This window comes from Struthio camelus, chromosome Z (genome assembly GCF_040807025.1).
Source record: "Struthio camelus isolate bStrCam1 chromosome Z, bStrCam1.hap1, whole genome shotgun sequence".
Lineage (NCBI taxonomy): Eukaryota > Metazoa > Chordata > Aves > Struthioniformes > Struthionidae > Struthio > Struthio camelus.
In genome coordinates this window covers 63,781,369-63,798,023 of record NC_090982.1, presented here as the reverse complement: position 1 = coordinate 63,798,023, position 16,655 = coordinate 63,781,369, and the positions used below count along the sequence as shown (strand labels likewise).

At 41.5% G+C, this 16,655-nt stretch overlaps 1 protein-coding gene across 1 annotated transcript in view; it reads right to left on the bottom strand.

Annotated features, from left to right (window-relative positions):
* Positions 1-16,655, bottom strand: part of LOC104152960 (cardiomyopathy-associated protein 5) — a 51,105-nt gene that overhangs the window by 13,222 nt on the left and 21,228 nt on the right. Inside the window, exons 3-9 of the mRNA XM_068928427.1 lie at positions 14,635-14,730; positions 13,777-14,010; positions 12,057-12,079; positions 9,997-10,118; positions 5,294-5,443; positions 4,140-4,286; positions 690-834 (exon numbers count right to left, since the gene is read on the bottom strand). Of these exons, the coding sequence (XP_068784528.1) occupies positions 690-834; positions 4,140-4,286; positions 5,294-5,443; positions 9,997-10,118; positions 12,057-12,079; positions 13,777-14,010; positions 14,635-14,730 (917 nt within the window). The remainder of the gene's footprint in view (positions 1-689; positions 835-4,139; positions 4,287-5,293; positions 5,444-9,996; positions 10,119-12,056; positions 12,080-13,776; positions 14,011-14,634; positions 14,731-16,655) is intronic.

The following is a 16,655-nucleotide window of genomic DNA, read 5'->3' as shown; positions in this document are numbered from 1 at the left end:
TTTTGTGCCCACGGGGCAGGAAGGAGAGGCAGAAGTCAGCCAGGTTGACGCTCCTATCAGGGCTCGTACGCCAAGATGCCTCCGTTCCCTGAGCTTCTCAGACCTCTTCAGCTCTGCCCGTGGTGGACAACCGTTGGAGGTTTATTGGTCTTTTTTTTCTGCTTCCAAGGCTCAGCTGTGCCTGTGATGGGCTATGCCCAGGGATATGGCAGGCGAGTCTCCACTGTTGTTCACATTACATCCCAAGCCTGCTCCTGTCTTGCTCCCCAGAAAGCAAAGAGCAAGCAGGGTGCAGGCTCCTCCGTCCTGTCCCGCCCCACTACTTGCTGCAAAGCTCAGCTGCTCCCTGCCCTGCTGGGGGCTGTGGCGGCCCCAGAGAAGGGGAGCACAGCTCTGCAACTTTCGGTTGATCACAGACTGTGCAAAGTCTTCAGGGCTTTGGCCTCAAATGCAAGGCACTGTTCAGTTATGCAGAATAGAAATAAAGTATTTTTATGTCTTGGCCTAATCTCATAGATTAGTATCTGGCCTCTAAAGTCGTCAGCACAGAGAAGCTGATTTCTTCTTTGCCTGGTTCAAGACAGAGTAATCTCTTACATAACAACCCGCAATCAGGAGAGTGCTCCTTAATGTCTGTCTAATCTCCCCAGGCCACAGGCTCTGGGCCACGGGCCACACTCGGCACTGACCTGAGGCCCTCTCCTTCGGGCGAATACTGTCGGCAGTACTCCAGAGTGAAGGACTCCGGCGCCTGCGAGCCGGCACGCCAGCGGATGGTGGCCGTGTCCCAGCACACGGTGCAGTCCTCTGCCCTTATCGCAGGGGCCGCGGGCGCTGTGGACACAAGGACATGTTAGCGGCACTGCAAGGAGCGTGCCGGCAGCTGGCCGGGGATGCTCACAACAAAAACAGTCACTCCCACAAAAACCATAGACGGAGCTGGCTCATAGCTCGGGGTAGTTATTTTTGCCTGTCCAACAATAGTCTGTTGCTTATTTGTGGTTGAATATTATTTTCCTCTGTGGTTCAATGCCAGAGGGTGACGTTAGGGAAGAAAAAACACACTGTGTGTGTTTGTGCAATTCTGCCCATACTTAGAATGTCCTTGCACATTTTTCTGCTTCTCCTCAAGCACATTTTGCCCATTTCTGCCATGCTTTAAGGAACAGAGCACAGCAGCAGGACTGGGGAAGCTCTCCCCAGATTACCTCCCTCCTGTCCTCGGCAGTCCTTGCGTGAACTGCAGCAGAAGCAAACCTCATGCTGCAGAACTGAGGCTGAAATGATGACTTGTCTGCTTAATTATCTCCTGCGTATTTTTGCAAAGCGAATGCTAAAATTTGGGCCTATAATTTCTCCTTTTTAAAGCCTCAGTTTAAGAACTACAGGCCCAACTGCAAAGATAGAAAATGAATGCAAAACAGCACACTGAATGAAAGTAATCAAAAGCTATTGTGTGAAATAGTACATCAGACAGTGTAGCCCGAAAATGGATTCGTTATATTCACTTGCTCCATCTCTTTCCAGGGAATAGCAACGTACATGAACCTGTTATAATCTGTTGTTGACACTCATACAGACAGCCTTAATATCAATCCTTAAATAAATGTGATGAATTAAAAGAAAATGTCATAGGAAGTTATTTTCTTTTTAAAGAAATCAGGTTTCAAATAGGATATCTAAAACAAAAAAATATAAATTAGACTAGATAATCTTACAGAGCTGCAACCGACCTTCAAGTTACGTTCTGTTTTGTAGCACAAATAATTTGTTATTGTTAGAAAAGAAAATACCCACAAGCTCATATGATTTCCTGGTTTAGTGAAAATCAAGAGGTCAGCAGTTCAGGTTAAACTGTACTTGATGTTTTACGACAGGAACAGCCACTCTAGACGTTCACCAGAACAAAGAACCCATGGGACAGATTTTCATCTGGTAAAAAACCTGCGTAGTTGCCTTGGCAATAATCCTTTAACACTCTTTTGACATATTTGATTATTGTCTGTTTTTAAATGTATCTGTTTCTAGAGAATGAACAATTAGTACCTAAATCCACTAACACCTGCACTCAGAAACTGACAGGCATATAGGTCATTATGTGTGTACAAACATCACATTTGGATATTCCAGCTAGAGTACAAGTCATTAAGTATTTTATTTATTTGAAATGATCTGTCTAATGAGTAGGTGAAGTCAGAGTATCAGAAAAAAATTGTTATTGTTTCTGAGACTTTTAACAAATAAACTGCAGCTAGTCAACCTGTACTAATTAGAATATATAGCTGATTTCCTGGTAATAGTCCAACACTCAATATAACTCACCTTGAAAGAGGCAAATAATAAGTTCTTTCCTGCCCCTTGGATACAGGATTGGAATCAAATAGATTGTGAACAACAGAGGAAGGTGCATTCAATCCTCTACTCTTAAGATTGCAAAAAGCCTCCGTTTTGCAGTTAGAGATGGACATAGCGGAGGCAGACAGAGATACTTGCTGTCTTCAGCCTCGTGGAAAAGGTCTCTAGAAATAGCATGTTCCCCAGGGGACTAGAGTGCCCACGCTGAATTTGGAGGGGCGGCTGACACGGCCCTCTAGTGCCGTCGGTGTTGCGGGAGCAACACGTCCACTCAATGGCATTCCTATGGGCATCCCTATGGGGATTCCTATGGTGTTCCTTTTCCAACGCCAGGAGAAGACCCAGCTTCAATGCAATAATAATGTATATATGCCCATAACTGCATATATCAGCAAATTATTCTCTTGTATGTGCTACCTTTTCAGTGAATTACTGAAAACAAACTCTAAATTCTTTCTTCTGAGTTCTTAAATATTGCTAATTTGGTTACTTGAAGAATCAGAGAATTCTAGCTTAATATCAAAGTACCTGGGGCTCTACAGCAACATACTGAAGGACTGGTTTCGGTCGCTGCTACTCATCTTTCCACTTTTGGCGTTAAGGGGACGTAACAGTTTTGTCAGTGCTTCAGCAGTGTTCCCACAAATCTACCTGGCAGCTTGAGAGAAGGTGTTTAATGCGTTTATTTTGCGCTAGCTTGTTTATTTTCCTAAAGAAAGAGGCCAGAACCCTGTTTAAACTATTATTTATTTGTTACAAATAACTCATTAATTATTTGACCAGAGGATTTCTCCACCATGCTCTACAGTGTTGATGTACAGTAAAGTTTGGATTTCTGCTTTGAATTATTTGGAAAGTCACCTTGCTAAAAATATGAACTACAAATTGAATAGCAAGGAGCATTATCCAAATATCTGATATCCAATGGATTAAGCAAAACACTTGAAGCTATTGTTGCTGCCCAGTGATTTCAATAGTACACTTGGGGTTGTACAGAGTTACTTCAATATTGAATTGTTAAATATCCTTGTCCATGTTTTGTAAATGCATGAGCCTAGTGATCATTTTTACCCTGCAACAGTAAAAAAATCATCTGGCAAGAGGCCTCAGTCAATGTCTAGAACACAGGACGCTTCACCCTACTCATAATTCAAGAAGCAACAGTTTTGTCAACACAAATTATTTAAGAAATTGGGTCTCAGAAAATTTAATCAGTCAAGTGAAGCTCATAAGCAATACTTGTCTAAATACTCATCATAATTTATACCACTTAAACAGCAGCAGAGCCTCTCAGCCACACCTGAGATTTGTGCCCTGGTGAGCTAGACGCTGCATGTAACCACTATAAAGCGCGCCTTCCCCTGAAAAGTTCATCATTTAAATCAATGCAACACAGATGTATTTGGAAGGATGGCAGAGAGGCAAAAAATGCAGTAATCCGCATTTTCCACAGGTGAAGCAGCAGCACGGAGCAGTCAGGTGGCTTTCCTAGAGCTGCCCCGCAGCACTGTGGCACACAAGGGAAATTTATAATGTGCCCTTCCAATGTCCCCAGCATGAGGCCCGAGATTTAAAACATCTTCATATCTGAATACTTTCAACTTTCCTCCCAGGAATAATTATGCTGCTATCTTTTCGCAAAAAGGCAAACGTTATTATGAGTTACCTATGATCTGCCGGATGGACTAAATTAAAGAGTTTTTTCTATTTCAGTAACAGGATGACCTAGAATTTGTTTAAGAACCCCAAACCTGTAGTAATCAAATACCAGAAGTTATGCATACCTGTTTTAAAAATGGCTTTTTCACTGGGTAAGCTACATCCTGTGCAATTCACAGCCATTACCCACACACTGTAACAGTGATCTGGCTCCAGGTCCTCCAAAATGCAGTGGCTCTCCTTCACCGTCACTCTGTATTCTTCCACCAAAGCTAGGAGAAACACACACACACAGGCCATGATACTCATGCACTTCATTTGCAGGGCCTCTGATTTCTCCTGTTGACTAATACATTAAAAAAGAGTCAGCTAAAAAAAAAAAACAGAAGGCATTACTAGCCAAGATCTCAATGTTTTACTCAAAATGGGTTTGGACAGAAAGTTTTTGACCTGCCTTTGAGTTCAGTGCCCTCAAATCCCATTGCAGGCAAGGGAATACTGTAGCATTCAATATTATAGGCTGCAAACTTGGGACATACAATCAAGATTTGTCAACCTTGTTTTCACCTCTCTAGAACATAACTTCTCATGATGGAATTTTTTGTCCAAAGTCTCCTTCAGTGCACGGACACACACATGTCCGTGTGTGTGCACACACACAGATTTAAGCAGAACCCAGGTGCTTTTAAGTGATTCTATGATTAGCCTGAACTCTCAAATGAACAAACATTTCAATACTCTTTTCTCAATTTCCATACTTAAGAATTAAAATATCTTAATGCCTTTTTGAAAAAAGCTGTGCCCACATGTGGAAATACTGCATTTCTGATTATCCTTTCCTGTTCTAGTTCATTAGGACACATTTCCAAAGTACATGCAGGGCCCTAAATTCCTAATCAGGACCTGCCTTTTGGGAGCTCTTTCTCTGGTTCCTGTTGGTACCAACGGCGCGGTAGGTACACATCCACTCTGACAGCTGGGCCGCTTCCATAAAAGTGCCGAAACAAGGATGTTGCTGCTTCTCTGCAAGCAACTGCCCTGCACTTTGTGGACTGAAATATTCACCTTATATTTTGGGGAAGAAGGAGAGGAGAAGAAATGGCATCCAGCTTGCGCTCTCCTCAGTTACCTGTCCTTAGTCCTATGCAGGATTTCTTCACAGCCCCTCCTATTACCGAGCTGTGTGCACCTCCCCTGTACCTGGGCCTCCCCTCTGAACTGAGACCACTGCAGTGAGGGCTGCTGCAATCACAAAGGCAAGAGGCAGGTCATTACACACCACTTTGGTCTTTGTTAGCTTGAGGTTCCTCCATACAATAGACCTGGAAGCAGTCAATGGCATCCCCTTCGTTCACGGTCCAGTAGACTGCGATGGAAGTACTTGTAGCTGAGTTTGGTTCCTGAGCTATCAGAGTTGGTGTCTGTGGAACTGAAAGAAAAAGTCTCTAGCTGTTATTCACAATCCAATATTTTGAGTCAAAATAACTACATGTTAATTGTGAGGAAACCAGATCCCTTATTTTCACTCAACTACCAATATTTGAGATGACAAACAATTTAAGTGAACAAATATGGCAAACATTTGGAATAGGGATAACATTTGGTGCAGTTTTAGAGCAATATGTTCAACTAAAATAGGGAAGAAAAAACTTAATTGCTCAGCCTGGAATTCTGATCACCCATTTCCCTCACATCCCAAGCAAAATAAGATCCAGTACTGAGATCACCTAATAAAATAATCCTGAACCACAATACTGAGCCAAGCACCCAGGCCGGATGCTCCGGAGCAAAGGTAGATGAAGACAAAGGTGGGGCCCAGGGGCGATCTGAGGGGAAAGAAGCTTGCTCCTGCGGGAGGACGGCAGTGAAAATGCCCATGCTCTAGGGGGGCAGGGCAGCCCTGGCCCTCTTGGCCTGTCCAAATCCTCCCCCACAGGGCAGTGCCACCCCAGCAGCGACCAGGGCTCTCCAGTGGCGGATGGGAGACCTGCTCCTTTCAGTCACAGTCAGAACTTTCCAACGCGGTGCTCCACTCAGAGGTACGTGTCCTGATGAAACCTCAGGAGACTCCTCGCAATTTCAGGCCATGTCCTCAGAGAGACCATCTCCTGGAGCATAGTGCAGGCTGCTTTGGGAGACTGTCTTCTCCATTATTTAATCGTACCTTGCAGCACAGGCATTAGAGTGAGAGACCACCCTCTGGAAAGGCTGCCCGTGAAAGAAGAGAGCGAAATGCTTGCTCATAGCAAATAGCACAAGATTGCTCACTGATGGGAAGGGAAGCTTGCAGAAGAACGGAGTCTCCTCCAGATGTGGATGTAAACAATCCCTGGAGAGGTGGCTGGGGGAAAGGACCCACCTCACTGTGGGGGGGATGGTTTGTCAAGATCCACAAAAACATTGAAAATAGCAGGAAAAGGAAGGTGCAGACTTCCCACACGCAGACTCTCACAGCTGGGGCAGGGGCTCCTGGGGACCAGGTCCACTACCTGCAGAGAGGCAGGCTCGCCCTACAGGTACAGAAACGGGGCTTCTGCCAGCACGGCCATGTTCCCGAGGGACCCAGAGGAGAGAGGATCCTCTGTGGACAGGTGAGCCTGAGCTCTGTTTTAGCCGAAGAGCCCTAACCTCATCAGACCCCCCATGTGAATCCCTCACTAAAGTGATTCAAAGGCCTCCAAGACCCCCCCTAAATGTCTCATAAACACCCCAGCCCCTGCTGATCTGGACAGATCCATCCCTGAAAAGATGTTATCCCCTACTAAGGTCATGGCTTAACAGAGAGGGAGGGGAAGGAAAGAAGCAATCCCCCCTGCTCAAATGTTCATCGTTAAAGTGATTGCAGGAAGCAAAAATATGGTTCTCTCTTGTTGCCCGGTAAATTTCCATATTGCAGACATGGTAGGATCTGAGCAGAAAGCTTTTGCTTTTTTCAGTTATCTTCACAGTAATGATGATGATCCCCTGTGGCATGAACAAGGCAAATGCAGATGCTGGCTGTTTCCTTATGATTTATACAGAGAGCTTCAAGTACAGTAGGATTACATCTGCTTCCCATTGAAAAAAGTCTTCCTTTTCATTGCTAAAAACAATCTACATTTTGTCTCTTTACTGCATCTAGATTTGACCAATTTAAAAATTGATCATCTTTAGGAAAGGACTTCCTTTCAATGGACCCAGTGGGTAAACCAGTTTTTTTCTCTGAAGTTGCCTAGCAGCTGTTATTTATGATTACAGAAATCCCACAACTGCAAAATTTATTATTACAAAACTGAACAGAAGATTTCTTAATGAATGAAACTTCTGAAAAAAAGTTATACATCAAAATTCAGTTTGGAAACACTGAAAAACATTTGATTTCTAATTTTCTTTTGCATAATACAAAATAAACTTTTGAAAGGAAGTAATTTATAGCAAGAAGTTCAACTATTCTCTTCAGAAACAGACTATTTCTCTGTTAACAACAGGCTGGTCCTCCTTTTTAATGAAATTTAGTCAAAGAATGAAAATATTTGCACCTCAACTTTGTTCAACTAAATGACATTTTCCAAAAGAAAAGCGGGACGTATTTTGATCAGCTTCAGTTTTCACTGAAGTGCTGTGGTCTAAGGAAGCTCTTCCCTTGTTGTACCTGATCTCCACAGCCCCCAAGAGAACAAAATAATAATCCCAAATGTTTTATAAAGATTTTTACACCTTGCCAGTGTAATGAGAAATAACATTTCCTTGGCTTTGTGGACTTGAAGGAGAGCAGCTACATTCCTCTATGACTTTGAGATGGAAGATTGTTGCCATCAGCAAAAGTCCTCATCTTCTAGTATAAATGGACAGGATTCATTCTTGTTATTTGGAAAAAATAATGTTCTGATTTTGAAATTATTCCCACCCTCCATCGGATAGAGCCTAAGTTCTATTATGTTCAAGGGCGTGATGCAAGGGTTTTTTACGCCTCTGAATGTTAACAGGGTTGCTTATATGTGAAAAGAGGAAGGATTTGAAGGAAAAGGACTTTTTTGTGGGTATGGAACACTTGGAAATGGAAGGTATTTTGAAGAAAGATGTTTCTGAAGTGATAAAAATACAGTTCTATGAAATTGTTCAAAGACTGTTCCTTCTGAAGGAAAAATATGTGGCTTGTAGAAGCATGGCAAATCCACATCTATTCCATCAAATGGTTTCAGTCAAAACAAATTCTGAGAAAGCTTGACATTTGCCTCCAAATGATGAACTCAAGGTTTTCCAAATAAAGCTGTGTGTATGCATTTACCTCTATTTTCCCTCAAGAAAATAGACAGGAAAAGGGCAGAGGCTTGAAAAAGTATATATTTTTGGTTTACTGCTCACCAAAGTAAAAATCAAAATGACAATAGCAATTAAAGTACTTAGTAGTGGAAATGAAGGACGATCAGGTATTTTAGAAAGAAAAGAGAAGAATGTATAAAGGATGAGGAGCTTTGAAGGTCAGTTGCTTGTGGACAAACTCATTCATCTCCAGTTTGTCAAAGCAAACGTAGTCTGGAGCCATTTGGTGTTCAGCAAACACCGTAGCTAATGCAAATCAAACTGAAAAGCAGATCTCAGCAGTTGGAGAAAAATATCTTGAACTGACCCATGGGAAAAGAAAATACAGAATGATAAAACGAGTCTGTTCTCAGCTACGACCTTGCCAGCAGGTAACAGCCCAGAAGGAAAGACTGGGACTCGCGGGACCCATGAGACTGCAAGAGGGAATCAAACCATGATGCTTAGCATATTTGCACCGCTCTGTGAACAGTGGCTGAGAGCAAAAAGATCTCTTAGTCTGTTTTCCTAAAGAAATGAGGCTGAGATAACACTGTATGCATGAGCACCTATCCAACCTCAGCTGCTAAGTTCAGAAGCCCTCACAGAAATTCAAACAAATTTGACAGGGAAGTAAAGGTCTGAGACATATTCAGTTTCCATAAATCTAATAAAAGTGAATGACTGTGCAGAGGAGAGAGACTCTCCTGATGGAGAGACTGCTGCTTGCCTCCAGGTCATATTAGACTCCAGGGAATCTGCACGGGGTGGCGCTATCCCTAGCGTCCCGGGAGGCACTAGGTAATCCAAACAAGAAGCAAAAGCCTGTAGGGAAACAGATACTGCAGGTCCTCTGCTCATGCACCTAACTTGTCAGAGGCTGTCTCTGCAAAGCGCAGAGAAGAATGAGCATGGCAGGGCGTGAGGGTGAATGGGAGGACACGAGCATGGCAGTGTGGTGCAAGTCTCTTGAGACAGAAACGCTGGAGTGAGACCTTGACATGAGGAAAAATGATCCACAGCTTAGCGTTTACAAACTCTTCGTTGACAGCTGTCCAGATGACTTCTAAAGGTATATGCACGGACATAACAAAGCCCACGCACATAGGCTTTTTACAGGAAATGAAACACGAGATAAAGAGATGAACAAGGCCCTTTAGTGGTAATTTTTTCACTGTCCTCTGGAGTAGAGACTGTTTCTAGCTACAGTAACCGCTTGCCCCTCCTGTCCCTGTGCAGAGCAGTTTGAGGGTGCCCGCACCCATCCGGCAGAAATGCCATGACCCCCGCTGCCAGCCAGCCCCAGATCTGCTGCCCACGCCAGCTCCGTGGGGCTGCCTCCCTTGAGCAAGCCGCTCAGCAGACCCCTTCGTTGCCTCATCTGTCCCTGCCCACAAGCGAACAGCAACTTCTTCAGCCTCCAGAGGTTTACACCTAGAGACCTGCTGTTAGTCTGAGCTACAGATATTTCCAATGATGCAAGAATCCCATATTTTAGCATTTTCCTCTGCTACTCATCTTAACGTCCTACTATAAGCCACTTGTGCACAATTAGACTTCATTTTACATTCAACTCTGATTGCTAATTATATGGTTTGCAAATTCATACTTCTCAAATATATTCTGTTTTTAGCGTTCTAAAATTTCCAAAGCATTGCCAAAACGTTAGCTTTTACAGAGAAGATATTCAGAGATTCTTACCGGCCGCGTGTTTTAAGGAGTGCTGGTTGCTTTTTCCTGGACTGTCTGCATAGTGTTCAAAAAGTGAAAATGCACTGGGCACTTTTTCTAAAGAGAGAGTAGTATTCATTGCGGAAAGTAATCTATTTGGAAAAAAACACATAGCCATATAAATCCCCTGTGGTGTTGCATAGTTTCCAAAGGCCAGAAGCAAAAAACATGTGACATACAATTTCCCATGAACTTGAGGACAACATGCAAGGGCAAGCCGTTTTCCTAATTTTGAGTATTTAGCACATATTATGATTTTACATAAGAGGACTGTGACAACACAATCTGCATATGCTTGACCCATGAGAGCATGCGGATTTGAAGTTTATAGCAGGACTCCTAACAATACAGTGGTTTGGACTTACTAGCACAGTGCCTGTAAAGGTTACAAACACTAGAGCTAAACTAAGGCAGCTGACTCCAGAGACATAATGTAAAGCAGCTGCTTCTGACAAGCAAAAAACCAAGAAGGAAAATGGATTCCACCTCATTAGCCCATATTTTCTGAGTTCATTATAGGAAAAAGCCAACATATTTTTAACTTGGAGGCAGAAGCAGCTTCAAGGAAATGAAAGATTATTTTTTCAAAGCAACTTAATTTCACTCCCCGCCTTTTTTCAATCACTCAAGTAGTTAATTGTGTACAATCTTAACACACAGATACAGAATACATTTTCTTTAGAAAAACATGCATTGTTATATAGATCTTGTTCTTAACCTTTTTTAGAAAATGTGCAAGAAAGAATTAACTCTTAAGTTTAGTGTGTAAGTTAATAAATAAAGACCAAGTATACAGAAAGCCCTGGAAAACTGTTTTGTCATATTAAACCTGTTCTACCTTGTTATTATGCAGTAAACTACATACAGGTACATGGCCAGACTGTCACATCCTGGCATACAACAGGGAAGTCCAACTTTATAGTCCTAATTCTGCAAATTAATGGGAACCATGAAAGGGTGTTTGGCACAGCCTCTTCAGCTCACTCTCCTGGAGTTGTAATTTGACTACAGACTGGAACCCTGCTGTCATTTTTATACCCTCATCCATCATTGAATGGAAGCACGAGTGTGCTGTGACGACGGAGTCAGCGCTGGCAGGGGTAAGTTTGTCGTGCACCACGCAACACTCGGGCCCTGTCGGCAAGATCAGCGGTGGCTTTGGCAAGCAGAGGGGACTGGGCAGAACTTCCTGCAGCATGGGTACTTGCACAGGAGGAGTCTAGAGCCAGCCGGTTTGAGTTCATAAGCCACCCCAGAAAATTTACTGGGGAAAAATGAGCTTGTAATTGAACACTTCTCTCCTAAAGGTTGGATCTCACCAAAAAGACTCTTTTGAGGCCAGCTGCGCATGGCAGAGAGCTGCGTGCAAGTGCATCTCTGTGCTGGTCAGTGCAGGTGGTGCAGGATGCAGCTGCAGTGAGGCACAAGCCCTCTGACTCATCCTGAATCAGGTGGTGCTGATGGGAGGGGAATGAGGGGAGATCCTGACCCTTAAGTCTCCTGGTAAGCTCTTGAAGAGAGCAATGATGAAAATAGTGGGTAAAATAGACATTTAATTTCAAATTTTCCTGGAGCTGCGTACAGAATATAGTCTGGCAACCTAGTCCAACCGTGTGAGTAATAATTTGCATGATAATCTTTTATGGAAACCACATAATACAGAATCAGGCTGGTGAAAAAAGAAAGTAACAGTGATGTCTAAGAGATATAAGCATGATCAAAATGTTCTACAATATATGTTTGTATATTAACTACAAAGCATACCTGTTTAAGAATGTCTGGTTTAAAGTTAAGCTGATATTTTAAAATGCTATTTAATTGATGCATTACCAAACACATGCAAAACACTTCAAACCAGTCAGTTACAGTAAAAAGTACAAAACTTCTTCCCTTAATTTTATTATTTGCAAGGTTTATAAAAGTAGCTACCAATACTAGCAGTGTGTTTCAAAGCTTGAAAACAGTAAACAAAGCATCCAGCATGCTAGGCCTATACTCACTACAGGGCACTTAATGAATATTTCATATACCTTTTATTCAATTCTTTAGATGACTAAGGAAGGAAAAAAAGAAATGTATTAACAGTTTTTAAAAGCCTGAAAATATTGAAGAGCCACTCATCTAACAATTCTCCACAGACATAAAATACACACAGCTTTATTGACTTAACGTTGGCTGGGATTCTGCTCATTCACACCAGCAGAGAATTTGGTTCCTTAAGAATATTGCACTTCAAAGCTCTGACTCAGCAGGCTATTAAAGTCTATATTTGACTTTAAACTCCTGAGGGGTCAATATTCAATATCTAGGTATAAAGACTGGTGCACACCTTTTCTAAATCAAGCTTCTACAGAAGGAAATCACTTATGCATTAAGAACATTTTTAAATCCAAATTCTATCTGAAATCTCCTTTGCAACTTTTGATTTCCAGATGCTAGGTGATATTTGTACCCATGGAGTCAAAGCTTCTCCCATTCTCTGTGAATCTTCAGCTAACATTTGCTGGCTCATAGAAAGAAAGGCTCCTGTCCTCACTAACAGAAAGCCTTGAGGGTTGTGGGATACAATTCACACCCCTTCCCTCCCGCCCCTGAAATAATTACAGATGACAAAGATGTCTTTTTGCCAAAGGACTGCTCCAGTACCTAATGAAGTTCAGGAAAATAAGATATATTTTTCACCCGGCCCAAAATAGCCCATCTGCCAAGGCATTCACTTGGTTACAGGACACTAAGTCCTCGGGTAACTCGTAGGAGTGGGGAATGCCAAAGATTGCTCACGACTTCTATAACTGCTGGTATATGAGCTGGGAACTTCTGTTTGGGGAACTGCTCTATTTTCTATGAATGATTAAGTCTTTAAACAGTAACTTGAACTTTTTGTTTCTTACATCCCAGGGGAATTTCTGCAGCTTCCAAACTACTGGCTAATTCCATAACGGGAGAAAGACTGTTGTCCCAGAAATCCCATCCCCTTCAAAACTGCTGATACACTTCTATGGAGAAGGAAGTGCCACAGCTGAATTATAGACAATTCTTGCAGCGCAAGAATAATCTTGGAGGCCCCAGGCCATTAATGGTTAACCTACAAGACTGTGAAACCAAGCTTAGGATAACATTGACTGATGACTGTATCAGCCAGGTAACTCGAGTCATGCGGATTCACAAGGGACATTTTCTAAATCCAGAAAAGACCATTACAGACGTGCATGCTACAGGCACATTCCTAAACCTAACCCGTTTAGAAATTTTTCAGTAGTAAACTTTTAGTTTAGTCTCAGCAACTCGACTGCCTAATTACACTTCGTGAATGCTCATTTAAAACAAAAAAACAAAAACACCCACAAAAACTCATCTTCCAATGTGGATAATTTTCAATTACACTTTCCAGTTTCACCTTTCTTTCTTACAATAAAGTACCTTCTACTATGACGTTTCTTATTCCTGAATGGCTAATTCTAGATAAATTATCAAGCTGTCTCTTAGCCTTCTCTTCACAAAGCAAAACAGAACTCTGTTGAAGGCATAAGGCACGTTTTCATCCTATGCATCACCTTTGCAGTTCTCCGAGCATTCACATGACAAAAGCAAACAACATAGCAGTTTCAGAGTGGAATAGCTGAGCTTGCAGGATTTAGCTGTCTTAAAAAACACCCAAAGATAAGTAACTTGTTCCCAGCCTAGATAATGTATAAATGCTTTCCTAACTAGTATTAAAAAAGCTGCAGTGCTATGGTCACCTATACTTACATTTAGGAAAACAAATCCATCAAGTTCTTCCATTTCCTTTACCGTTGTCTCCAAGGTTTCCTTTGCTGAATCAACAGTTTGTTGAAAGTTAACCATCTGCTCATACAGGTATTCTATTTTCATCTTCTTCACTTCCTCAAAGTTCTCTGATTTCTCATCATATTGTGCTACCACTTTCTTAATCATCTCTTCGTTCTGCTTTTCCAGTAACTCTGCATTTTTCTTGCAGTTTTCCTGGAAAATAAAAACAAATTTAAACTGATCTGCAGAATAAAATTACAGCAGTTGATGAATACACAGAAGATCTCAACTACCCATACATGAGCCATACACCAGACTCCTGCTGGCATCCTGACAATAAGAGAACTTTATTTCTGGAAGCAAGCTCACCTAGGAGAAATAATGCTAGAGAAATACATTAAAAACAATGGCAAACTTCTATAGCTAAGCATAGAGACAGGAAGTCTGATTACAAAATAGCTAAAAATCCATACTTTAAACTGAAGTTAATACAGCCCTCAAGGCTTAAGACCTTCGGGACATTGGATAACGTGTTAGGTTTAACACAGGACTCTAAATATAGACACAAACAGTATGAGCTTTTTATAAATGCGAACAAAATTAAGGGAACTTTTTCCTCCAGTGACATATTCCACATTGCAATAATGTACAAAAAAGCAAACTTTTGCATCTTTTTTTCCCCTTGAGTTAACTACTTGAGGCAGGAGAAGTCAGTTTGAGGACTGGAGAAAAAGCCTATTTTAGTGGAAACAATGACGCTGCAAAACAAGGCAAACATATCTTAGAAGCAATTGTGTGAAGGGAAAGAAAACTAGTGTGATAAAACACTGAACTTACCTCAACAGAGTTAAATAGGGATTCAATTTCACTCACAAACCCTTCAATCTTCATTGACTTTTCTTCCAATGCTAGTAGCAATTCACCTAATTGATCCTGAAATTTTAGAAGTTTCAGTAACTGAGTATGTTATTTTATAAAATTTTTGTACAAAACATATTTTACATGAATACTTTTGTTTTGCCATGAGCTGCCATTGGAATAATTGCTAAATTAAGTTGAAGCGTCTCCCTGGCTACAAAGACAAGCACAGAAATAGCAACAGGAACAGTCACAAAATTGTTTCAAAAAAAAAAAAACCCTCAGTTTAACAATGTGCTACGTGCTTATACAAGTTGTTGAACATTACGAATTTCAAAATAGCTTTGCTGGAAGTTGAGGGTACTCAGAGCCTCATGAGGGTCCTCAAGAGATTGTAGAAACAGGCCCATAAAAAGGAAGAAAATGCAGGTAATTCTCAGGTTAATAGCTTGTGCAGTAAAATCCCCTGCAGCAAACTGAACATAAGTCATGATTTTTTTTTTACAGAATCCTGAACTGGCAATGCTGACAGGCCAAATCTCCCATCAAAATCACTGGTTGAATTAGAAGTGCAAACAAAAGAAGTCCTAGGAACAACGGGCGCCAGAGATAACACAGAAATCTTTCTTAGGCAGTAGTCCTTCTTGACCTTTCATGAAAGCAAGCTGGCCATCTGCTCAGAGGCCATTTATAATTTATAAGAATACTTAGTTTTAATTAGCTGGCATAAATATAAAAGGAACGTTAACTTGCTTTGGTAACACCTTCCTATCATGGCAAACTTCTACAGCTAGATCTGGTTGGAAACTACCATACAAGTTTCCATTAATTATAAATGTCATATTGGACTGTAAAATTGAAGGCTGCGTTTATAAATATTTAGCGCTGAGATTCAGAGGCGAACTTCTGTTTGTCAAGATCACCTACATAATCTGACAGATGCCATCCATAGCTCATTTCTCTTATGGCGAAGCTATGCTCCTACAGTTAAAAATCAGGTGACAAGCATTTTGCTACCTTAGAGTTTTCTCAGAAATTTCTCAGAAAAGGTAACAAGAAACATACAAATGCCATCTGAGAGTAACAGGAGCCTTGAGTGCTAGAAATCATGTGAAGCCAAGCCTGTGTTGTGACCAGATTTCATTACTGGCTTCATGTCCAAGTTCCACAGCCAGGGAATGATATCACAGGACGTTTATTTGTCGTTTAACTCAGCTCGCTGCAATGCGGTTACATTTGAGGGATGGCTGGGGGCTGTGACTTTATTACTCATTTACTGTTGGCTAATTATCACTTCTGAGTGAAACATGAATGGCCATATACAAAACGTGATAACATTGTCATACCTCTGCACACCATGGAGATATTTTGTTAGTACTGATATTTGAAACTGGTACATTAACCTTTCCTAATTGCAATGTTTGTTTCTTACCTATGAGTTAACATAAAAATAACTGGAAAATCAGTGACATAAGCCCTTCTAGAATTTTAATGAAATTATAAGATCTCCATTATTGGTAATTGTGCATGTGCCAGAAAAGAGCTCACCTTTCAGACACTGGGGTGAGATTAAATAGCTGATAATCAAGGAAGGAACATCTGTTCTTGGACATGAACAAATCTGATGCGGCAAAAGTGAGACGTCACAAACACGCCATTTTTACAGGCAGAACAGCAATTTAATGAAGAATGAACTTCTACAGAAATGAAAGCATTTTCACCAGTATTGCTACTGAAGACATGCTCCGCTGAAGTGGATGGCATTTATATCTCTCTTTTAGAACGGTACAGTTTAGAAAGAGCGGGAAGAAGTAGGATTGCTCTTACCCACACTACACCTAAAACGCTATCAGGGGAAGCTGAACATGAACTGAACGGAAAATGAGGACAGAGTTATAACAGAACTGTGTAAACTGTAAATACTCTAACATCTCCAAGTAACTGGGACAGGAAACACTTTATGGTGACGCTGGTACCAGCATATGGAGGTTTCTGTACTT